At 39.0% G+C, this 25,551-nt stretch overlaps 1 protein-coding gene across 6 annotated transcripts in view; it reads left to right on the top strand.

Annotated features, from left to right (window-relative positions):
- DCDC1 (doublecortin domain containing 1) overlaps positions 1-25,551 on the top strand; it is a 246,701-nt gene that overhangs the window by 15,055 nt on the left and 206,095 nt on the right. For 5 of the 6 annotated variants that reach the window (XR_014516364.1, XM_083462253.1, XM_083462250.1 and 2 more), the window contains exons 3-7: positions 4,688-4,957; positions 6,527-6,671; positions 7,039-7,201; positions 22,736-22,941; positions 24,473-24,566. Coding sequence is in view for 5 of the 6 variants with exons in the window: in XM_083462253.1 (XP_083318379.1) it covers positions 4,688-4,957; positions 6,527-6,671; positions 7,039-7,201; positions 22,736-22,941; positions 24,473-24,566 (878 nt within the window). In the remaining variant the exon portion in view is untranslated. The remainder of the gene's footprint in view (positions 1-4,687; positions 4,958-6,526; positions 6,672-7,038; positions 7,202-22,735; positions 22,942-24,472; positions 24,567-25,551) is intronic. The other variant, XM_083462254.1, reaches the window with a different exon arrangement.

The raw sequence follows: 25,551 nt of genomic DNA, 5'->3' as shown, positions 1-25,551 counted from the left end.
TGCTGGCTACGCAGCGCTTTTTCCGGCTCACTATGACTCCCGTCTGTCCCTCCTCGCGTGTAAGCGGCTGCTGCCCGCTTTGCTGGCATGGCTCTCCTTCCCTCCCTCCTCCTCAGCTCCACCCCCTCCTCCTGGCTGTAAAGCAAGCATGAGTGCATTCGCTCTGTAACACGCACAGGCATTTTCCCTTCCTTTCTAGGAGCAAAAAAGTGTGTGTTTTGGAGCGAAAATTACGGTAATTCCCAGCAAGCAATTAGCAGGCTCGCTCCACCTCCTCCTCCTCCCGGCTTTGCTGCTGCTGCTGCTGCGCGGCTCTTTTCCTCCACCGACGGCGCGCTGCGCCTTGGAGAGGTTCCCGCTTCCTCGAGGGGGGCCGGCCAAACGCGCCCCCCAAAATGTTGCGCCCGGTGCGGCCAGCACCCCTGGCACCCCCCACGCTACGCCACTGCTCGGTGGACTCCATCACATAAGCCCAAGTAGAACCAAAGTCTCTACCGTTCTGTCAGAGGAGTTCTTTTTGTTAAAATTTGTACACCACCCTATACTCATAGGTCTCAGGGCGGTTCACAACACAAAGCCACAATATAAATACCATAAAATACTTAATAAAAATAGATACGATAAATACAAAGACAACCCAATAACCCCCCCCCTTCCACAACACATTTAAAAGTGCATTAGATGTCTATCAGCCAAAGCCTTAGAATCATAGAATCATAGAGTTGGAATAGACCACAAGGGCCATCGAGTCCAACCCCCTGCCAAGCAGGAAACACCATCAGAGCACTCCTGACATATGGTTGTCAAGCCTCTGCTTAAAGACCTCCAAAGTAGGAGACTCCACCACACTCCTTGGCAGAAAATTCCACTATCGAACAGCTCTTACTGTCAGGAAGTTCTTCCTAATGTTTAGGTGGAATCTTCTTTCTTGTAGTTTGGATCCATTGCTCCGTGTCCGCTTCTCTGGAGCAGCAGAAAACAAGCTTTCTCCCTCCTCTATATGACATCCTTTTATATATTTGAACATGGCTATCATATCACCCCTTAACCTCCTCTTCTCCAGGCTAAACATGCCCAGCTCCCTTAGCCGTTCCTCATAAGGCATCGTTTCCAGGCCTTTGACCATTTTGGTTGCCCTCCTCTGGACACGTTCCGGTTTGTCAGTGTCCTTCTTGAACTGTGGTGCCCAGAACTGGACACAGTACTCCAGGTGAGGTCTGACCAGAGCAGAATACAGTGGCACTATTACTTCCCTTGATCTAGATGCTATACTCCTATTGATGCAGCCCAGAATTGCATTGGCTTTTTTAGCTGCCGCGTCACACTGTTGGTTCATGTCAAGTTTGTGGTCAACCAAGACTCCTAGATCCTTTTCACATGTACTGCTCTCAAGCCAGGTGTCACCCATCTTGTATTTGTGCCTCTCATTTTTTTTGCCCAAGTGCAATACTTTACATTTCTCCCTGTTAAAGTTCATCTTGTTTGTTTTGGCCCAGTTCTCTAATCTGTCAAGGTCGTTTTGAAGTGTGATCCTGTCCTCTGGGGTGTTAGCCACCCCTCCCAGTTTGGTGTCATCTGCAAATTTGATCAGGATGCCCTTAAGTCCATCATCCAAGTCGTTGATAAAGATGTTGAATAAGACCGGGCCCAAGACAGAACCCTGTGGCACCCCACTAGTCACTCTTCTCCAGGATGAAGAGGAACCATTGATGAGCACCCTTTGGGTTCGGTCAGTCAGCCAGTTACAAATCCACTGAGTGGTAGCATAGTTAAGACCGCATTTTACCAGCTTCTTTTACAAGAATATCATGGGGCACCTTGTCGAATGCCTTGCTGAAATCAAGGTAGGCTACATTCACTGCGTTCCCTTCATCTACCAGGCTTGTAATTCTGTCAAAAAACGAGATCAGGTTAGTCTGACATGACTTATTTTTCAGAAATCCATGCTGACTATTGGTGATTACAGCATTCCTTTCTAGGTGCTCACAGACTGTTTGCTTAATGATCTGCTCCAGAATCTTCCCTGGTATTGATCTCAGACTGACTGGGCGATAATTATTTGGGTCCTCTCTTTTCCCCTTTTTGAAAATAGGGACAACATTTGCCCTCCTCCAGTCTGCCGGGACTTCGCCTGTTCTCCAGGAATTCTCAAAGATGACTGCCAGGGGTTCTGAGATCACATCTGCCAGTTCTTTTAATACTCTTGGATGCAGTTCATCTGGCCCTGGAGACTTGAATATATCTAAACTAGCCAAGTATTCTTGTACTATCTCCTTAGTTATTCTGGGCTGTGTTTCCTCTGCTGAATCATTTGCTCCAAATTCTTCAGGTCGGGCATTGTTTTCTTTATCGGAGAAGACTGAGGCAAAGAAGACATTGAGGAGTTCAGCCCTTTCTGAGTCCCCTGTTTGCATTTCACCATCTTCTCCTCTGAGTGACCCCACTGTTTCTTTGTTCTTCCTTTTGCTACGGACATACCCATAAAAGCCTTTTTTGTTGCTTTTAACCTCTCTAGCAAGCCTGAGTTCATTCTGTGCTTTAGCTTTTCTGACTTTGTGTCTACATGTGCTGGCTATTTGTTTGAATTCCTCTTTGGTGGTTTCCCCCCTTTTCCATTTTTTGTACACATCCTTTTTTAATCTTAACTCAGTTAAAAGTTCTTTAGATAGCCACCCTGGCTTCTTTAGGCACCTTCCATGTTTCCGTCTCATTGGTATTGCCTGAAGTTGTGCTTTTACTATCTCCCTCTTAACAAACTCCCAGCCATCATGAACTCCCTTTCCTTTTAGTATTACTGTCCCAGCACTTCCCAGCTTGATTAAAAAGGAATTTTTTCACCTGGTGCCCAAAGGTGTATAATGAAGGCACCAGCCCAACCAGCCTGGGGAGAGCATTCCACAAATGGGGAGCTACTGCAGAAAAGGCCCTCTCTCGTGTTGCCACCCTCCAGACCTCTTGTGGAGGAGGCACATGAAGAAGAGCCTCCGATGATCTCAGGGTCTGGGGAGGTTCATATGCAGAGAGGCAGTCCTTGAGGTAATGCAGTCCCAAGCCATTTAAAGCTTTATAGGTCAAAGACAGCACCAGTTAAAGGGATGATGAAGCAGGCTGAGCCCTTTCAACTGAAGAGGTGCCTTTCACTAAAGGTGGAGCTTACAACTGAGACAGTACTGCTCCTTTATAAGAATGAATGTTACTGAAGCAACATCAGAGCTTTGCTTTCTTACAGCAGGGTTGCCATATTTTGATGAGCAAAAAAGAGGACACATTTGCCAACTTCCACTTTTAACTATAGATCTCTATGACAGCTTTCATCATGAAAAAGAGGACATGTCCTGGAAAAAAGAAGACATATGGCAACCCTAAAATATTGCTTAACACTTGGAGGAACTTGTGAAAACCCATGTTGCATTCTGTATAGAAAGTCTGATACTACAGTGTGGGGGGGAAATGGATGTTGCATGTTGTGAATTTGTTTTCATCTTTATCATTCAGCCTTGGCCAGGCCTTACCTTGGATGAGATTGATCTCATCAGCAATCTCCTCTTTAGATTTTTGAAATATACTAAGCCTCAACTCTTCCTCTCTTCCTCTCTCTCTTTTTACTGTTGAAAGTCATGATCCACTTCCTTTTCCCTGTGCTCTAGCTGCCACTTGTAGCACTCACCTGTGTATTTCTCATTTCTGAAATTTAGAATCTAAATTCAGTTCAGAAGCCTTGCTGTTTCCTTAAGTATTCTGCTGTGTCACCTTTGGCACAAATGAAGGGGAAAATGCATTATTTCTATCACTGTTGACTATAATAAGATAACCTAAAAATGCTGCATCTGTTGGCTTACACTTAATTTAACAAAATAAATTGTTCTTGGTCTTCTTGAAAAAAAGTAAAGTAAACCTTAATCCTGAACTGAACTCACAAGGCAAACTATACTATTAAGTACATTCCCATGTATGGAATAGGATTATGAAGCCATCCTCTTAATAAATAATCTTAGTGAATAAAGGCAACGAACTACAATAGGAACAGAGAAAAATGCTATATAGATATATTTCAAAACGTTACATGCAAACAGATCATCTGAATATCTGGGTAGCTTTTTCATGTGTAATATTTAGGGTATTACTGGTTAAAAGAAATAATTCCCAGCCAGTTCATCTGTTGTAACTGAAAACACCTGAAGGAGAGTATGATGGGGGTGTCTGCTTTGAAGTTTAAAACCAGCACTTTGAATTGTGCTCAGACATGTATTTGTATTCAGTGGGGCTGGTTAAAAACTAGTGTGATATGTTCTGTTCAGCTAGACTCAATTTCCAAATAGTTTTCCAAAACAGGCTCACACAGAATGTAATACGGTAGTCTAGTCAGTTACTAGCATTAGTACTCTGTACTTTAACTGATTTTAGTTACCCAGTTTAACCAACTGTAGTTATCAGAGCAGTCAGAGCTGCAGTTAGATTCCTGTTTATTTCTAACCTCTTAGCTGAAGATTAAAAAAAGTTCTGTGAAACATTCTTTCTCTTTGTAGTAATTCCTTAATATGTCAGATATTCTTTTTTTCCTTCCTCAATTGCCCACCTATTTTGGTCACATTTTCCGGCATGGGTGCATGACTGGATTTCCCACGTTGTCCTAGTTTTGGGATTACTTAAACCCAATATCTGTCCCCCCGCTCTATTTTTCTTTCAGAAAATACATCTCCCCTAACACAAAGGCATCTGGAAAGACAGAAGAAAAGCAAAGAGAGCCTCTGTTTGGCCCTATGAGTCCCCTGCAATCATCAGTAATACCAAGAAGGTCAGAGCTTCAAGATGGTTCCACACATCAAATAAAATCAGTTCAGAGAAGTGATAGAATATCAGAACTAGTCAGCTACAAATCAAATAGTACAAACAATTTTTCTCTTATATCACCATCCAAGAGAAACAGACCTGTCAGTGCTCCTCCAGGTCAGCTAAGGTAATCAAAGCTGTTCCATGTTCCTTTTAACTATGACTGTTGCTGTTCTGTCTCCTTTCAACTGACTCAGTGATGATTCAATTGACAACCTCAAACTTACAGTAAAAGACTGCAATCTTTATTTAGATTTTTGATATAATGGTATCACAGTGCAATCCTAAGCTTGTTTACCTAGAGGTAAGTCCCTCTGAGTTCACTGGTATCTAGTCTAGTAGGTGGGCTTAGGGTTGCCATCTTGGTTATTCACAGAACTGCTTTCAATGTGATAAATATACCTTATATGAGAAGCTTTTCTATGCAAGTCACACGTAGATTATTATACATAATAGGTCGATATTTTTATACCCATAAAAGGCCAGTTGTGCCAGTCTGGTGAACATGCATGCTCAGCAATAGATCCATATCGGATCAGCAGGCATCAAGTTTATGTACAGTTTGCATACCTTTCCCTTCACTGAAATGCATCATGTATAGGAATATTTATTTTTTATAATAGAGAATGGGATGAAAAAGAGAGACTTATAAACAACATAACGTATACATCAGAATTTCTGGAATATGACTACAATGTGGAAGTGAGTTGTGCTGTTGGTGTACATTATATGAAATGATAAAGAGGAATTTCCACAAATTCAGTGTGTACCTCAAGTACATTTTATTCTTTGTATGATACTTGGACTATCTCTTATTCCATGCCAGTGAAAAACAGATGGCAGAATTGTTTTGCTACAGGGACAAACTCTGCTGCTGTTTTATTCTGCCTTTAAAAATATATCTACAATGTTGATAGGTGATAGTGAGCATTTATTGCTCCAACACAACCACCCTACACAAAATTCAAGGACAGAGTCTTGATATATTTGGCTGAAAAATAGTACTAGGTGAGCACACAAACAGTGGCTTCACACAGTAGGAAGTGCATAGACACCAAGCAAAATTGGAGGAAGAGTATTTCATTGGCATAGCAGAACAACCTCACTTTCTAGACTCTACACTACAAACAATAAAAGTGCACATTTATTGCACAATAAGCTGGAATAGCACACACAGGTGATTAAAAAAACAGGGCTCAACACTAATACTTAAATTGTTGTTATATTGTTTAAATGAATCAGGCTTTGTCTAATTCTATTTGATTTCTTAAAGGTTAAAATGGGAATAAGGGCACAATTCTATACATACTTTTTTCAGAGTATGCCCCATTGAACACAGACTTACTTCTTAGTAAACATAGTCAAATAAGTATAATAGGGTTTTTTTTATAAAGCAAAGCATCACTTTTCAGTGCTTGCATCAAGAAGACAAAAACCAGTGGAATCTTTATGTATAATTTTATAAGAGCAACTTTACACCTGAGTTTTTAACTTTTACAGGTGAATTGAATTTGAAGCATTGGTTTACAGTTCTCAGTATAATTAGGAAAAGGGCTTATTATTATGATTGTCTTTGTTTTAAAATGCAATAATCACAATCTGAATAATCATTGAGAGAGACTATATTAATTAAATTGTAATTTTTGTATAGGTACTTTCTGACTAGTTCAACTGAATTGGAATTGTTTTTCGACAGATCTTTCTTAAAATCCCATTTGGCCCAAAAGGTCCCTGAAGTGCCCATTTTTGAACGACAACCACAGATACTCAGAGTAACAGCTTATAAGAATGGTACAAGAAGCGTGTTTGCTAAAGTTACAGTGCCACTTTCCATTAAACTGGTAAGCATCAATATAATTTCTGTGTAGCCATTTTTGTTTCGATATTGATCTTTGAGTAAAGGAAGCACATTTTCACACTTCTTAAGCGTATACATAGTTACTGCATTTTTACCTTCAATTATATAACGTAAAACAGAGGCCGTAAAATGTAAAGTAGAATTTGGAGTTTCTGCTGAATCAATACAATTAAACGGTAGCCGAATAATAACATTGATAGGTAATGCTTAGCAATTGGATGTACATATACTGTGTTGAGGGAAATTAGTTAGGATTTGGTTTTTAAGTATTGAGTCTTGATTAAATTTTAGTAGTTAGCATGAGTATATTTTTTTCTTTTTTTCTTTCTTACCTTTTGGGGCTGATTTAGCTGCTGGAGAAGTGCACTGGAAGGCTGAAGCTGAATATGGCTGCGCGACGAGTCTTCTTGGCAGACGGCACTGAAGCACTCGATGCTATAGACATACCCCATGATGCTGACGTTTATATTTCAACTGGAGAGCCCTTTTCAGATCCATTCAAAAAAATTAAAGGTAAAAAATGCCAGAGTCAATGGCTTAAGGGGTGCAATTAAAAATGATTTTCATCCTGTCTTTTTGCATGGTTTAACAAAACTAATGTTTACTCATTTACAGCTCAGTAAGAGGATAATGTGCTTAATGAAAGAAAAATCTACTGACAGCCACGTTTATTGCCCTTCATTAGCATTGGTGCTTAATTTAATATAGATCTGAATAGACATTAGGGAGCCTGCAGGAGGTTAAATGGTGAAAATATAATAAATTAAATAAGAGATTATTGAATTTACTGTTTAGTTTCACTGACATCTAACAGACACAATTCATTAGGCTTATTACACTAGCAAAAATAATAGTTCAGAGTTTGAGTATTTTATTAATTTAGTCATTTGACCTTTATTAAGACAAAGCATTAAAATAATTATCAGACTGCTGATGCCACAATGTAAAATATTCACGTTGAATTTACACAGAAATGTATATGTACACCTGTTCTAATATTTCTTTTTGAAATTTGAAGCTCTTTTAGCATAATCTCTTAATTTATTTTCTCATGTCTCTAATTCTTGTAATATGCTTTCAGGTTTACTTATGAGCATAGTGTAGAATTTTATATTGCTGCTATTTTCAATTTTGTTGCAAATGGATTTTTATTTCGGCAATATTTTACTGCACTAAATGACTAGTGCATTTAAATACAAATTTATGTATGAAATTGAAATATGACATATAATATAGCTGGACTTTATGATCAGAATATAATTGAATAAATATTGTATTAAATATTGGCCAAATAATGTTACATGTTAAGCTGGAATGCGTTAAGAATCAATCTGTAATGCCACTCCATTCAGTAATACGCAACAATTTAAAAATACCAAAGTTGGAAGTAGTGTGTTTTAGAGGAGAAAAATAAAGTGCTTTCAGTTGATATATTGTTATTGTTTAAAATCTTTTAAAATTGTAGATGTAGTACCATTCAAGAGTTTATATAAAAATTGGAATTGTGTTTTAATGTTGATGAAAAGCAACACAAACAGTCGTCTTCGTGTTTTGTAAAATACATTAGTTGCACTGAAAACTGTTTACAAATGGTTTTGCATTCAGTTGACTCAGACAAAAGAAATAGCTGGTTTTGTATTTTAGAAACAGATGACTGTAAGAATAGCAAATTATGCTTAATCACTGGAATTCCTATAAATATCTATAAAAGAAGCATACCATATAAATCCTCTAGAATGATGGGAATACTTAAGTTTCCCCCACTAGTTGAGCCATATAATATATATTCCTGCAGTGTTTTGGAATAAATTATATTTCTTCATAACTCATGAATTATGCATGTAGTGTAGTATTACAGATGATATGACAGTCTTCTTGAATACAGTCCAAATGATCCATTGAGTATGTTTTAGTCTATTAACTCAATAAGGAGAATACATTTAGCCCAAAAAAATATTTTGTCTTTTTTTGGTTCATGTAGGAGTAATGAATTGCCCTGCTGTTCTGACATATAAACAACAATAATCAGTATTCACATTGTCTCAACATCTTAGGAGTTACTGAGATAAATCTGATGTTATAGTAATATTCATAGCCAGTGTGATATTTTATGTAAGGTGCGGTTACTTTTCCAGGCGTATTTAATGAATGCTTGTATTTTCCAATTCATCAAGCATTTCTTTCTTTACCTCGACTTCATTCTCATCCAACAAAAACTTCTCTGCTTTGTCTGCATCTTTTGGCTGTGTTTCATCATGACATGCACTGCTGTTCCTTTAGCACCAAAATGTTGGCACACATTACTGAAAATTTCACACCAACTCTTGCTGGATCAGCAAGCTTAACCTACCAAAATCTGGTGTACTGCAATAGTATTTGACTGATAATCAATCTTTTTGCTGCTCGACAGTTGTTTCTGGGACTCAGACTAGAGCAGGTGGCAGATGTGCCTTGTCTTTTGAGAAAAGAAAGAGTAGGTGAGGTTGGGCACAGTGTAGCATATTGTGTGTCCATTAAAAGGGCTCTGCTAGGGTAAGTATTACAGGGAAAAGTCAGTGATATGCATAGAAGACCCACCAAGAACATCCAATAGGTCTTTTTACAGTCTGGTTTATAAATTAAATGGGATCACAGATTTATCCCAAATGATTTGAATGCATTCTGTAAATGGATTCAACGTCAGTATTTTGTTTTCTGAATTCTGTATGTAAAAACATTTTAACAAGACTGTTACTGCAATATACAATCCAGGAGCATTTACAATAAATATAATTTGTAAAAATCAATAAATTGGTAAGGCATGTCACAAGGAGGGCATCCTTTTCTGATACAAAACAAATAAAACTGACAGTGAGGGCAGAGTAATATGTGATTAGATGACCACCACCATCATATACTAAAACAAATTCAAGTCTTCCCGTGTTTGTGAAGCTGGAGCTAAAACCACACCAACCACACACAAGAGAGAGGCATCAGTAGACTTGGCTTAACCCCAAGGTTTGGAGATTTACAAAAAAAATATATTTAGCTTAGAAAGAAAAAGCTAAGCAATGAGAAAAATTACCCAGACAGCCTATGGAAACTTAATGTCATAGAAAGTTGAGAAACTTAGGTGCAGGGGGAGACTTGAATGTGAAGGGAATTAAATGCAGTAGCTGGAAAAGGAAGAGAAAGAGAAATATATAGATATATAAAGAATGGAAAGAACCGTCACACTGTCTGGTTAACTGGGAAGCTATTTTTAAATGCCAGAGATAGAGCTGAGAGCTGCCCATCAAATTCAGCAGAGAAATCAAAATCTTCAGTGTAAGTGGGATTGAGCAATAGTATGTCTGCCCTACCGCACCTCCCCTCAAAAAAAACTGAATGAAGAGACGGAAAAAATGGAAATGTCATCAAAACAACCCAATGGGGACTCAATGGGAAAATGACAATGAGGGAAGGGAAAGAATGAAATGGTGGGCCTGGAAACCTGAATAGAAAGAAAGACCATGCATTGTACCAATTTTGGTGCAGGGCCTCACTTTTAAAGTTTCTATTTAAGACCTAGTTGCCATAGTGGTGGTGTTGACGGCATCTGTCTGTCTCAGGAGACAATAGAGGAGTGCACCTTTGGGGTGAAGTCAAACCACTGGAGAGTTACAGTGCCTGCTATGGCTGTAGAGAGATGTGTTGCAGCTGGAGCAGATGTGCTGCTGTCAATGCGCCATAGTGTTTCTTCTCTCTGCACTCCTCCCAGCAGTCATTCCTTCTCTGTGCTGTGATCCACAACCTGACGGCTTGTCTCCAGGCACTGCCATCTTGCAAGGGATGTCCCTAGCCTTCCTGTCTTGTTTGCAGGCGTCTTTGTAACACAGAGTTGGTCTGCCAATGTTCCTGGTGCCTGAAGGCAGCTCCCTGTAGAGCACGTCCTTGAGGATCCTGCCATCTTCCATTCTATGGACATGACCAAGTCAGCGTAGATGTCACTGAGACAGGAATACGAGCATGCTGGGAATGTAGGCTTGGGAGAGCACGTCTTTGTTTGAGACTCTGTCCCCCCCATGCAATGCCCAAAATCTTCCTGCTGCAGTGCATGTGACTAAGTACAGTAGCACCTGGGCTTACGTTACACTCGGGTAACATAAACTTCAGGTTGCAAAAGCAGCAACCCTGGAAGTGTTTCGCTGCACGTGCATGCGCACAAGCGCTCTACCATGCCGCACGCATGCGCAGAAGCTGTCCCTCCGGTTGTGGAAACCTCGGGATCTGACTGGAGCTCCAGAACGGATCCCATCCGCAACCGGAGGTACCACTGTATATTCATCTAGAAGCCCGTGGATCAAATTTGACCTCTATTAAAAACTCACCAGGTGTCCTTAGGCAAGCCACTATTTTGGCTGACAGCGTTTATTTAAGCTACACATTTTATTTGGCTAGAATTTATTTAAGGATTATTGTGGTCTGGGTTGAAAGAGCTACTTCAGGCATGCACAAGGACTTGCACACACCCAAGAGAATGGTGGCTCTCCTGTTCATGAAAAGCTGAAACTGACTTTGGGCAATGGAACTTCTTGTCTGGTTTTTTGGATCCTCACCAGTATATTTGAGGAACCTTCAAACTCTAAAATAGTAAATGTAAAGTAAATGGGTTAAAGATTACAGAGACTAGATAAGACCATTGAAGCACACAAGGAAGCTGTTTTTAGAGTTTCATTCTTCCAATTGTACTAGGAATTATGGCATTTTGCCTGTTTTGTTAAAGATTGTCTTGCAGATACTGAGATATAACTAGGCTAGCTCAAGCGGCACTATGTTCTTAGATTAATTTGAATTGGCATTTTCCGTCCCATTTCGACATAGTACATTGGGGATAACATTTCAAAATTTAGTATGGTCTTCCACATGTAAAAAGAGTTTAATTTTTTTTAATTGCTCTGAAATGCCAGCCAGGAAAGAATGTTCATTTAGAGAAATTTTTCAGAAACCCTGGAATAAGCATTGGAATTTCCCTAGCGACCTTGACAACGAACTCTTGAGTGGGCAAGCACAAAAACATGCATGTATTTTAGTTGGAAAAGTCAAAGAGGCTTCTTATACAAGTAAATGCATGTGACTAATGAAGCAATCATGCATGTACCATGAGAATGTTTACAATGCAGAAAGTTGAGTGCAAGTCTAAACACTGTTAACCATCAACTTGAAATAGGAAAATTGATAATGGTGCACCTTTTTATGGTATCTGGTTTAGAGGTATTGAAATATCAAAATAAAATACATTCAAGTGTTTTTCCCACCAATTTTACTTACTATTAGCTATGAGCTTTTTACACCTTGAAGTTTGCATAAAGAAGACAGTTCCTAAAAGCTGCCCAAAATGTAGTGTTTAGATGCTTCTTGTACCAGATTTTCTTAGTTGCCAGCCTTCTAAAATTAACTTCAGATACTTTTGGTTTAAAATCAAGTGACTTTTGCCCAAGGCTTCATCCTGTCTGCTTTTTATTCAGAAACCTTTGAATGTGTGTTATGTGTAATAAAGAACTGCAGTGCTTGTAAAATAAGTTTCCATCCAGTCCACTTCACTGAATTTGTTTTTAGAGCTTATCTGTCTTGGCATAAATCTCTTCTCCCAAAGGTGATAGAGTGTAGAAATCATGTTGTCTGCATCTTAAACACTGTTAGGTAATTTGGGAGTCAACCTCAAAAATGTATGCTGCCTCATTTTCAATTTAGGCACTCGCCATTGGCTTACCCAGAAAAAGCTTTCCTGCCCCCACTCCCTCCCTGTCCTGCTCACAGCAATACCACCCTCTGCCATTTCATGGGCGACAGTGGCAGAGGGTGGTATCGCTCAGCAAAGTTTGCAACCAGACAGTCTAGCTGCTAGACTCTAGATATGGCTGAGGAAAAGTTAGCCCGGGCAGAGGGCCATCTCTTATTGCTGTATCCTCTCTTCCTCCAAGCAACAGACAGTCTTTCATCCTGGAATGAAGGGAATAGGCAGTTAGTCTCTAGCCACCTATAGCATTGAGGCCTATCTGACTGGGCAACTGACACACTTCCAGTTTCAGTGATCAAGACAACTTAAAAGCCTGCCAACAAATGAAGCATACAAATTAATAAACTGAATAAAGTGGAAAAAATTAACTATTAATCCAAAACCTAAGGTTCTAACATAATCAGAGGTAATTTTTGATTTAAAGCATTTAATCCATGACTTCGTTTTATGCATTTGAAGCTCAGGGAGATACGGTATTTCTTAAGGGTTTTTAAAGAGGTTGAATTGAATGGTTGTGGTAGCCTTCAGTGGTATTCAACCAACCTTTACAGTACTTGGAGTAGACACATTGAAATTAATGAGCCTATGTTATGGCCATTAATTTCATTGACGATTAATTTCTAAGATTTTACATTGTGAATTGCCCTGAGAAAGGCATCATACAAATTTAATAAATAATAATAGTTGAGTCCAACAATAATCAAGAAGAAAATGGTGCGTAGGGACTATAATGGGTGTTTCCATTGCAATTTATATAGTCTACATAAACTATTTTGCTGATTATTTGTTAGTTGCATCTATAATCCCTTTTGTATTTACCCATTCAGGGTATCCTTGCATGGGAGAAAGAGCATTTTCAAATGATGGCTGCTGTTCTTTTTAGAAACTGACTACTGAGCTCGCAGTTGGCCCACTGTGATTACTTCAGTTTGAAGGAAATGTATGACAGGTTGCCATTAGGATTTTCTCCTCAACAACAAAAATGTGGTTGTGTGGAATTTAGGCCATTGTTACCACTACTGTGGTACCATTGCAACTCCTCTTCTGTTTCTCATTGTTCTTTTCTATGTTATGTCACTATTTGCCTGTTAATCTAGTTTTCCCCTGTGGATTTTGAGAAACAGCCTGGCTGCTTTATTTATGACTATTTTAATACAGTGTTTATAAATACTTCCCTAAGATTTCCAAAGCGAGTGTTTTAGATTAACAGCAGTTTGCCAAGGCATCTGAACACAAATAAACTGTGGTTAATCTTAATTATTGTTAGTTGAAACAAACAGGTTTCATACTTTCAAGATTCACCCAGTTTACGGCTTAGATACACAAAAGTGGAAGCTTCATATCTCTTCATGGTCACACTGGAGGAGGAGAAGGGAGCGCAGAGCTCAAGTCGTGGTGAGCTTTGTTCCTATAACACTAAATTATGGTCTGATTGTGCAACACATATTTTGCATATTCGTTCTGTTGCATATCTGTGACTGGCAAATTGACTTGTCAAGGTTTTGTGGCACCTTAGGAGGCACATGCTAGATCTGAAATCTCCCTTTCCAGGTAGAGATGCACAACTGTCACTAAGACCTATTAGTACCTGTAACATTACTAAGGTTGAGCTATAATTTCCCTTCCACATTCCTGTGCACTTGGCATTTAAGGGGATTGTTGAAAGTGGGTGGATATGTACAACTTAAGCTCAGTTTTAAGCACATATTTTAAACAGCGTGTGTAGCACTGGGTCATTTTTTTATTCCTATTTCAGAAAGAGAAGCAACACAAGGTCCTGAAGTGGATCAAGATTATACTGGGTTAACCTTTGCCCCCTGTTCCATCTTTCCACCAAAAATCACTCTATTCAGCTGGTATTTGCAGTCATAGCTACATCTTCTAACAGCCCTTAGTTCTCTCAAAGCTCTAGCAAGACAGTTCATAGCATTCCAGAGATAGAACAGAAGCATAGGAATCTGTGTTATACGAAGTAAAGACTATTGTTCCTTCTAGCTCAGAATCAAGCTATGATCACTCTGCTTTTGGCTTTTAAAGTTAATGAATTTGAATGAATAGATACAAATTGGTAATTAATGTTTCTGAATTTGAATGAGTATGGATATGTGTATACTTGGAGAGGTATATATTGAATCTGTGTGGTGTGTATGTTAATGGCCGCACTCACTGGCATATGACACCAGAGTACCCTACCTACTGATTGCCATGTAGGGCTATGTTCTTGTTTCCAGGAAAGGATGCCAGATGTAGGTGGGAAACATGTTATTGGCCACAACTGCTACCTGCAGCAATACAGTGTCTATTAGCCCTCCCCCACTGCAAAACTATTCCTTGGGCGGGGACTGACTCCATCCAGAACCGGACTCATGTACCATCTTAGTCTCCTTGCTATATAGTCAACTCCAATTGATCTGGATTGTTTTATTAAGCCTCATGCAGCTTATCACTTCATTTGGATCCTATGACTAAGGGCTTGGTAGGAAGTAATCCATATTATATTGCAAGATTCATGTGTATCTTTTTTAAAAAACTGAATTGATCCTTGACATAAAATTATGCAGAATTTGTCTAGGCATTCCATCCAGCAATTATGTTGTGTAGTTCCTGGTTTGGCTTGCGTGTAATTTTCAATTATAGTTTAGTGCTATATGGATGAGTCTGAGGGAGCCCAAGCAAAGAATCTCATCTTAGCATTATGTGTTAAAAACGAACAATGGTTAGTTAAACCAACCAGCTTCATGACATGGTTTGAAGTTGTCTTAGGATCTGGGAACTTCTGCACGCACAGGAGATGCTCTGCTGCTGAGCTTATAGCCCTTCTTGTTTAGCAACTAACCATTAAAAGTAAGAAAAATGCAGGCTTCAGGTTTGTCCAGCTGAGATTTGGCTTTGAAATTCTTTTAGCCCGGAAATAATTTTACCAGTCTGTCTTGTGGCCACACAGAATGAGGAGGAATGGACCATTAGCCTTATGTTTCTCTTGGACATGCTGGGGATCATTCATATGGCACTAAACCAAGGATAGCCAACATGGTGCTCTCCAAGTGTTGTTGGACTGTAACTCCTATCATTGGCTATGCCAATGGCTATGCCAGTTAGGGTTGATGGGAGTTGGAGTTCAGCAACATATGGAGCGCACAACATTGGCTACCTCTTGCTAAGCAATTGCTTAGTGTTACATGTTAACCAGCTCTCTGACATCTCTCCATAACGCCAATGCAGACCTGATTCTGAAATTTTATACTTTCTATAATTTAGTTGTAGGTGTCACATTGTTGTAACCTGGAAAACAAAACTCCTCTCAGTTTTTAGGTAGCTAGTGTTCATTCAGTTGAGCATATAATTAATTATCAACAACCTTTCAAGCTTTCTGGATATTTGCCATGCAAAGACTTAGATATTGCCAGTATTCTGCCTGAGTTATTTATTACACTTGGCTCAAATGAATCACTTTTCTGGTTTAACTAGGTAAGCTTATCATTGGTTTATACTGCTGCTTTAAATATTATTTTTTTAAAACTTCAGGATAATGAAAGCAAAAACAATTGATCTAAGAATATACATTATTTCTAATGAAGAAACTAGGTAATGAATCATGAATTCTGTCACTAAGGGTTGTATCTGGTGTTAGTCCTGCTCAGAGTGGACTCACTGAAATTAATAAACATGACTAACTTGGGTCCATTAATTTCAATTGGTCTATGATTATGAGTTTGTAGTCCCAAAACATCTGGAGGGCCGAGCTTGCCTGTGCCTATCTACTGAGTATATAAAGGGAAATTTTTAAAAGGTACTTGCCTCATACCAAAATGGTAGGAAAGCAATACCAGGATTCTCCAGGCAATCCAGTCCCGAGTCAAAACCAGTACTTTCAGTTGATGCCAGACATTAACTGACACATGAACTGACAACCAGTACCGTTGGAAAAATCCCCAGGCCCATTAAATACACCTTGCAGCTGTATTTAGCAGTGTCCAAACTGTCCAGCTGTGTGCAAACTTTCTTCAAAGGCAACCCTACATATAATTACAGTATGGTGGAACCCACGTACCGTCCTCCTTATGAACGCTTCGGGTAACGAGCTCCGCTAACCCAGAAGTAGATGCTTCTGGTTGCAAACTTTGCCCCGGGATGTGAGCAGAAGTCGCGCGGCGGCAGTGGGAGGCCCCATTAGCGAAAGCGCACCTCAGGTTAAGAACGGTTTCGGATTAAAAATGGACCTCTGGAACGAATTAAGTTCATAACCGGAGATACCACTGTAATTTAATTTGGTGGTTGCCAGATCTAAGTTACCTCTGTCTAGGTAGGCTTTGCAGCTAGTTCAGCAGCCTAAGCTGTTAGCTTTCCTCTGTAGAACTGAGTGACTTTTCTGTCTCTAGTGGCAAAGTCTGATCAGTGAGGACCCTCATATTGTTCCTTCAAGAAGAGCACAACCTCATCCAGTACAGGATTATGTCCACCAACCGAAGTAGACAAATCACCTACTAACAGGACCTCTGGATTGACCTTCATCCAATCCATTACAACACCTGGGCACTCATTTTAATACAAACATAAAGTTTATTTCAAAATGTGAAATAAACTGCAGACTGAACCCCAGGAACTTAGAGGAGCTTAGTCAGGACATGAGAACTCCATACTAAGTCATGCTTTGTTCTGTCTTTTTTTTTTCTTTCTCATGCGTCTCCAAATGCCTGACCAAATCTCTAAGGTCACTATCCTGCAAGATTCTACATCTTCATCAGGGACAGGAATATTGGCACAGAACTTTATAATACTTTAAAAGTACTAAAGCCACCATAAATTTTCTTCTCCAAATGTTCTAGCTCAGTCTGCTACATTGCATGTAAAATTTCCAGGTCTTCAGATAATGTTAAGTGAAAGCGAACACTGTGAATTGACCTTTTTTCTTATATATATATATATTTTAAAAAAAACACCTTCAAAAAATCTACTAAAGAATGATGCCATGTTTCAAAACTATCTTCAGATAAGAAGGGAGATATTTTCTGCTAAATGTCATGCAATTTCCCAAAATGATATAATTTGCTGTGGCAGGTCTTCATTGACAAGAATAAGTGTGAGCACATTTAAAATAGGCCATCTTCTGGAAGTAGCAAGTGTCATTGAAATTATAGATTCTCATTGTTCTAATTTCTAATTATTGACAGATTTGGAAATGTTTCAATTCCAAGCAGCATTCCAAACAACAGTATAACACTTTTTCTCATAAGCACACTGAAAATTAATCACTCTTGTCATATTTATGTGAGGGTTTTTATATAAGAAATCAGCTTAATGAACATGGTGCTAAACATATATTATCACAGATTTTTCACTTTTCCTATTAATTTGTATGTGCGTGCATACACAAATACATCATGAATTGTAGAAGAGAGATAATTTTGTCCTAAGTTACATATTTTATTTATTTGTTTGAAAATGTATCCATTATTTTTCTTTGATAATTTTCTAAAACAACAATAAAATTTAAATTCACAGTTTAAAATATGACTATTCACTGAACAGAACTTTGCTTTGGTTCTATTTTTCCCAGTGGCAGGAGAAAACCAAAACACAGCCAAATTTAACTTCCATTCTATTAAATTTTAAACAGTTATCTGGGGGAAAAATGTATAAATAAAATGTATCTCCCCCAGTAGTGCATTGGCCTGGCAATGTATTTCAAGTCTACCATTGACTGGACTTAAGGTGATTTGAACAGTTTCTTTGTCATAATTTAAATGTAATCTGTTTCTGACTGTTGAAGAGCATGCTGTTAGAAAGTTTTCATATTATTGCCCCAAGTCTCCTTCAGTCTTCAACCTACTCCTGCATTTGAAAATGTTGTTATATTCTCCAGGCAGGAAATACTTGACAAAAAGTTTTTTTCTAATGCTATTATGCAGCTGAGGGATATTGACTTTATGCAATGACAGTGCCAAGGGCTCTTTGGATAACTATTAGAACACTATTTTCTCACCAATGTGGGTAGTTTTACATTGTAAAACTACTGGTGGCTGTTAATGTAACTCTGTCCTGAGTGTAATATAGATGAGGGATAACCAACATTGTGCCCCCCAGATGTTGTTGAACTGCAACACCTATCAGCACCAGTACAAACAGCCAAAGATGGTCGGAGTTGTAGACCAACATCTGGACGGCACCACATTGGCCATCCTGCTATGCATACTTATTTGTCAAAATCATGCAGTAATATGGATATAACCAAATTCCTAATAACTGAACAGAGTGATTTCTTCAGAAACCTTAGGACAGGCTTCCTCAACCTCAGCCCTTCAGATGTTTTGAGACTACAATTCCCAGCACCCTGGACCACTGGTCCTGCTAGCTAGGGATCATGGGAGTTGTAGGCCAAAAACATCTGGTGGGCCGTGGTTGAGGAAGCCAGCCTTAGGAGAAGCAACAGCAATGTAGAAGTAACAACTGAAGCTGCAGAGCAAGCTTCACCCTTAGATCTGATGTGAGTTAAAGTTATGTATACATATTGGCATCTCGTTCTGTGAAAAGAAATTATTCACGTATGCAAAGAGGTTCTTCCTTGTCCAGTGCGCAATGGAGTCACTGTACTGTGTTCTTAAATCAGTTGTAGTTCCATAGTTTTGATGGAAATAATTCTTGACACATATAAATTAGTTGTTCACTACAAATAATTTTTGATCTTGCAATTATCTTTTCAGGTTTATTAAAATACATGTTTACAACCTTGAAAAAAATATATTTAATTCCTATTGATTGTATGAGTTGCACATATGGATAGTTCATATAAAAGTTCAAACGAGGGGCTACACATATTTTGATTGGCATACAAGTTGGGGTGTTTGTAATTTTAATCAAAATTTAAATTAAGACATACTTCAAATAATATGTCAAAATGATGCTATTGAATTTAAAGTCTAATGACAACTGCTTTCACTGCTAGTAAAAACATAGCCATTGTGCCTGTGGCAATACAGAATGGCACTTCAGAGCATGCAGGAACAAAGAAGTCAAGTATTTAATGAACAGGGAGTGACTAAAACTGAAGCTAGGAATGTGACCTGGCTATAACCATTGCAGCAAATTGTATTTTGGTTAGAAGTCATAATTATATTAAAGATATTTCAAAGCATAATTTAAATTTGGAAAAGTTGGTTATTAAAGCAGAAAAATGTTTTTTTGTTTTCTGTTAGGATCTATTGAATTAAATTGTAATAACTTCATTTTTTACAAAAGGGTCATAGTCTCAACCAATCCCCCCTCTCCCACCACCTGCACATAGAGAGCCAGACCATCGGTCTACCTAGTTTGAGTAGCTTATGGTGTGTGTGTGTGTGTGTGGAGCTTTCTGTTGCTTGCGGTCTGATTCATAAGGACCCATACAGCACATTGTACTATCTCCTGGGTTTGAGACAGGACATTCCCAGCATTACCTAGATTGAACCTGGAACCTTCTGCCTGCAGAGCAAATGCTCCACCACAGAGTTGTAGCTCTTCCCCTCGAGGACTGCACCTCAGAAGATGTGGCCAGTATTCTGACAAACAGCTGCTCAACAGGAAGGACTTTTGCTATCCAGGGGGATTAATCATGACCTGCTGCCTCCCATGGCCTAATAGGCATATAGGCATGAACCCTCAAGGAGTGAATTGAGGGACAGTTAATCAGTGAGGTTGACTATCCCAACCAAGCTTTCTTCAGCACCTTGGTGTTCATGTTGGCCAGGCAATAGCAGCAGCACTGGTTGAAAAGTCCTTGACTCTTGAGGCAGTTGATGAGAGACACCAGCTCAGGTTTAGTTATTCTGGTACTCAAAGAAGCCCTAGGGAGCTTCAATGACAGTGTTGGTGGCAATAGTGGGAGAGGCACTGCTGCAGAGGGTGGCCAAGCTCTGCTGCAGGAAATAATGATGGTGGCAGTACCTGCCGCAGCAGCTGGGATACTGAGCAGCAATGAAGACAAATGGATTCAGCTTCATCCTTTAGCGTTTTGCGCAAATTCCTTTGCAACACTTCAGTTTAAAGAAAGAGCTGCATGTCTGAAATGTATAGAAAAATATGGAAGAAACAGAGCATAGCAATGCACATTTCAAGATTACAAAATGCAGGTGCCTTTTGTAGCTCTAAAATATATCAGTCCTAGTAGAGGAGCCAGTGACCAATGATATACATTCAACAAGATGTGAACAAAAATCCAACCCAACATCAAGTCTAACTGAAAGTAGTAGTACCAGTTAATAACCTAGGAGGGGCTGGTGAAACCGACCCTCGCTGAGGATGCAGTCAGAGGGGGGCACAAAAATCACCTATCAGATGATGGAGTGTATGACATTTTTGTGTGTGGCGATGCACCACTGCTTTTGTGTCAAAATCAAACATGGGAGAAGCTTTGCATCCTTCTCACACTGCAATACAAAGGCGTGCTTTTGTTTTGTTTTGCCTTTCCTCCTCACCTTGCCCTCACTCAGAATGCTTCAAGTACTTGGGTCATGTAAAATGTTGTAATTTCTAATGTGGCTATTGTGGCAAAGTGAGTGTGGGTGTGGGTGGGTGGGTGTGCTGATACAGCAAGAGACCCTAGGTACTTCTTTGGTCCACTTGCTTTCCAAAGGCCTTAGTCATGTTTCACGTTAGCTGGATCAGGACCACAGGGTGCTATCAAAGCTTTTAAAATGTCACAATCATGTTTTTGCCCTAGCTAAAAGATATAGTGAAATTTATGCATTTGAATCAACTGGAAAAAATCACTTGCACCATCCTAAAAATTGTTTGTCTATCTTAACTGAAAGTATGATTACTTATTTTACTGTATAAGTTGTTCCTATCCTTTTCCATGTGTATTAAATTCACATTTCTTTGCTGCAGCTTAACGTTACTGTTGAATAACTATTGTGCCTTTACGTGTGTGTTGTATGTGGAAAGATTTAATATCTAGCGCATCGTAGCAACAAAGGGAGTGCTTTGAGATGAGGATATTAAAACTCACTCAATTTCCACTCCCTTTTTGACAACTGCAGTTTTTCCATTTTAGATTTTTTGGACTTTGTTATTGCTTTGAAGATGAAAAGGCACCCTGGAAACAGCAAATTGTTATACCCATTTGTGCAACAACCTTTTTACCTCCCATGCCCAGCTCCAAAATCTACTCCAGAGGGTCTTTACTTCCCAAAGAATCTGTGTGTTCCTATTAGAACTGAATAAAGTAACTATTCAGTTTTTGTCATGGACCTAGTGAGGCTTATCAAGTTACATTTTCAGAATTCTTCTGTACACTTGTACCTTGGATCCCGAACGCCTTGCGAATCGAACATTTTGACTCCCGAACGCTGCAAACCCAGAAGTGAGTGTTCTGGTTTGCAAACGTTCTTTGGAACCCAAATGCCCGACGGGGCTTCCGGTGCTTCCAATTGGTTGCAGGAGCTTCCTGCAGCCAATCAGAAGCTGTGCTTTGGTTTTCAAACGTTTTGGAAGTCGAACGGACTTACAGAACGGATTCTGTTCGACTTCCAAGGTACGACTGTATTCCATTTTAAATCTATAAGACTTGGGGACAAGAACAATAGCATGCCCACTTTTGTTCTCTCCTCCCTCACCCAGCTTGATAAAAGGTGTTGAAATACTGTGGCTTTTTCAGCATATTGTGTTTTGGAAAGCAGTGAGCCCAAACTCCTGGGATTGTTCCCACCCTATTCTTATTCTTTAGATTTGTATCCCAACTCTTAGCCAAATTGGTTCCCAAAATAATTGGTTAAGAGTTAAATACGTAACTGCCATTTCAAATTCTAGATTTTCTGTGATGTTATGTAGGTCATTCAGACTTATAGAGGAGAATTAGGAAGTGAACTGTTAAATGGATCATTTGTGAGATACATTGTGAATAGTGTGAACCAAAGCAAATGCAGGTTAAGAACCGGAGACGAGAACCTTTGCTTTTATGAAGCAAAGGTGATGAAAAGCATTTATTTTTGTAGATGGAGAAGTAAAATGTTCCTCTCTGATCGGTTACAGAGGCATGCTAAGGTGAATTTTAATTATGACTAAATTGTGGTATTACTCTTTCATACCCTGAACATCTGTTCCCTTCAGGAATGATGATTTATGCAGGCTATCAGTAGAGACAGCTTGCTACAGCTTATGTCACGGTTTGTGGGAAGATGGGGTCGTATTTCCAAAAATATCAGCTTTTATATGGATACCAGCCAGTGTGTTATTAAGGTAATAGGGGAAAGGGAGCACGATGTGTTCGCTTTTAATTCTGAAGCCAAATATTGACTTTACCTTTTCCCTTCCAGACCATCTGTTGTTAACGAAGAAGGCAACTTGGACACTGAATGGTCTAGTCTTTCCTAAAGGTATCAAGAGGAGAGAAACCAAGCCTGTACTATCCACATGTATGAAGACACTTACAGAGAAGCCCACTGTCAGATTTTTGGTGTTTAAGAACTGTATGGGGCAGGATGGTTATGAAATATCATCTCCCCCAGACCAGAATGAAAAGGTAAGCTTGCATGTGGCAGAGCACAAATATGTGAAATGTATCATTTCCCTAATGCCCTTATATTACTTATTTATCCATTTTACTTATATGATTGCAATAGAGATTCAGCAGCAGATTTTATTTTAAAAAAATACCCACACCCAGTTCACTGGACTCATGTTATTATGCACTGCAGTTATTGTTTTTGTTTTAATTACACCATTATCTTCCATTGTTCTACTCTGGAAATGCCCCATTCATGTCCATGTAACCACTTCAAAAAAGACACAGTAATTCAAAATGCAGAACATCATGGTGGCTTTTTTTTTTACTGCCGGTGTACTTATTATGTCCATGGGGTAGAAAAGATGAATAAATTTGTATCGGTCAAGTTATATAGCTTTGCAAAGACTTTATAAGTACATATGCTTTTTTTTTTTAATTTGTGTGGAGGAAAAAAGAAAAACAAGAAGGTAAAGAAACTTGAAGGAATTACATGATATGGAGAACAGCAGAAAGGGAATGGAGAATGGAGATTTAAAGAAAGTAGAAATGGTAGCTTCCTAGGTCTTGCCTGGTGCAAAATGAGAGCGGTAGAACAAAACAAAAGCCTAAAACTTTGTGTCTCTTTGCTTAAGCAAGTTTACTTCTTTTTTATACTCTTTCCCCTAAGCAAAATATTAGGGTAGGGATGAACAATATGTTTTCATGAAAGAAATAAGATTCTATTGCAAGGACCCCAAAGTTACCACTTTCCGTATTCTTCTCTTCCTTGGCCTGACATTTTTCTTAGTCACTCCAACTGACGTTTGGTAATATGGTCCCTTATAGCAATATTTGGGGGATCACATAGAAAGGGAGACAAAACAGTTTGCTTATTCAGATCGAGAGCAGTACAGTGTGGGAAACACTGGCCTCTCTGCCTCAGGTCTCATCCACACTTTTGCCTGACCCATATTTTGATTGTATTGTGTCTTGATTAATTTCCTCAGCTCTGGGAGCCTTTCTTGTTCTAGGGCTGTGCCTTGTCAAAATCCAATATTATCCACTGAATCAGATCTTATCAGATGTATGGAAAATCTGAAGAGAGCTTTTGCTTAACTGAGCTTCAGTTCAGTGGGTAAGACTGGGTTTTCACAAGGCACAGCTATGGACCAATGAGAAAAGTTCTCAGACCCAAGGTAATTAGTAAGTGCACAGTATGATCAAAATACAGGTCAAGCAAAAGTGTGAAAGAACCTTTAGTTGGCTTTGCCTGATTGGCTAATGAACATTGTGACTTCTACACATTCACTATGTGATCGCTGATTGGTTGGTATCACTTGAGGAATGTGGAATCAGCAGAAGAAATAAGTAGAAAGAGGGAACCTTAGTTGTGAACTGCCACAAATAAAGGTAGAATTAAGGGCAAATGGCAACCCCTACAAAATCATCACTTTCTCCCTAGAAAACAAACTGTGTAACCATACAGTGTTGACCAAATATTTTTATTCCTTTAAAAAAATCTTCTAAAGTTTTCCATGTTTAGTGAAACTATTTTTAATTTGTGAAGTTTTTAGATGCTTGTACCATGAGACTGAACCTTGTTTCACCAGCAAAGTATATGTATAATATGCATGGAGAAAAAATTGAAGATCTCTTGAGTGGTAAGTAGGAATTACTATACATTTTGCAGTTTTTTATTACTATAAATGAATGCCATGCATCAGCTACTGTGTATATAAATGTGTGGAAAAAATGAAGGCAATTGGAATTACTGCCTTATATTTCAAAAGCAGGTATATGTATATTTATCAATATGAACTTAGTATCAAGAATTATTATTCCACTATGCTAAAAAAGAAGAGAGAATTCATATGTGAAAGTCTCACCCTCTTTGATAACCCATAGCATCTGGTTGCAGCCTTTTGTGTTTCAGTCTTGATTTTAGCCTAGCATTTTAAGCTTGCTATGAACTGACATTTGTGGCTACTTCTTAAGGTCAGGAAAATAGTTTTTAGCCAGGGTAGCTGATGAGGACCTAAGCAGAACCCTACCAGATCAGACTGAAGGTTCATCTAGTCTCGTATCCTGATCTCTGTGACCAAGCAGATGCATTGGGAAGGTGTGCAAACAGGACATGGGATCAATGGCACTCGCCCCATTCATGTTCCTCAGCAATTGGTATTCAGAGGCATTCCACCTGCAGTACCGGAGGCAGTAGTCAGCTGTCATGACTATTAGACATTGATGGCCTTATCCTCCATGAATTTGTCTAATCCCCTTTTAAATCTCTCCAAGTTGGTGGCTATCACTATATTTTGTGGTAGTGAATTCCATAGTTTCACCCTCTATTCTAAAGAAGTACTTCCTTTTGTCATTCTGTGTTCAGCATCATTGGATGACTATGGGCTCTAGTATTATAAGAGAGGAATAAAACCCTATATCCATTTTACCCACACCATGCATAGCTTTTTCACACCTATCATGTTCTCCAGCTATAGTAACTTTTCCTCATATCATAGGGGAGCTGATCCAGCCGCTTACTCACTTTGATTGATTTCCCCTGTCCCCTTTTCCAGCTCTACAATAATATTCTTTTGGGTTTGCAGCAACTAGATTGGTGTTGGCAGCTTGGTTTTGCCTTCCTTG

This window comes from Podarcis liolepis (genome assembly GCF_965112155.1).
Source record: "Podarcis liolepis genome assembly, chromosome: 1".
NCBI classification, from domain to species: Eukaryota; Metazoa; Chordata; class Lepidosauria; order Squamata; family Lacertidae; genus Podarcis; species Podarcis liolepis.
Note: the sequence above shows the minus strand (reverse complement) of the source record. Positions and strands in the feature narration are given on the sequence as shown.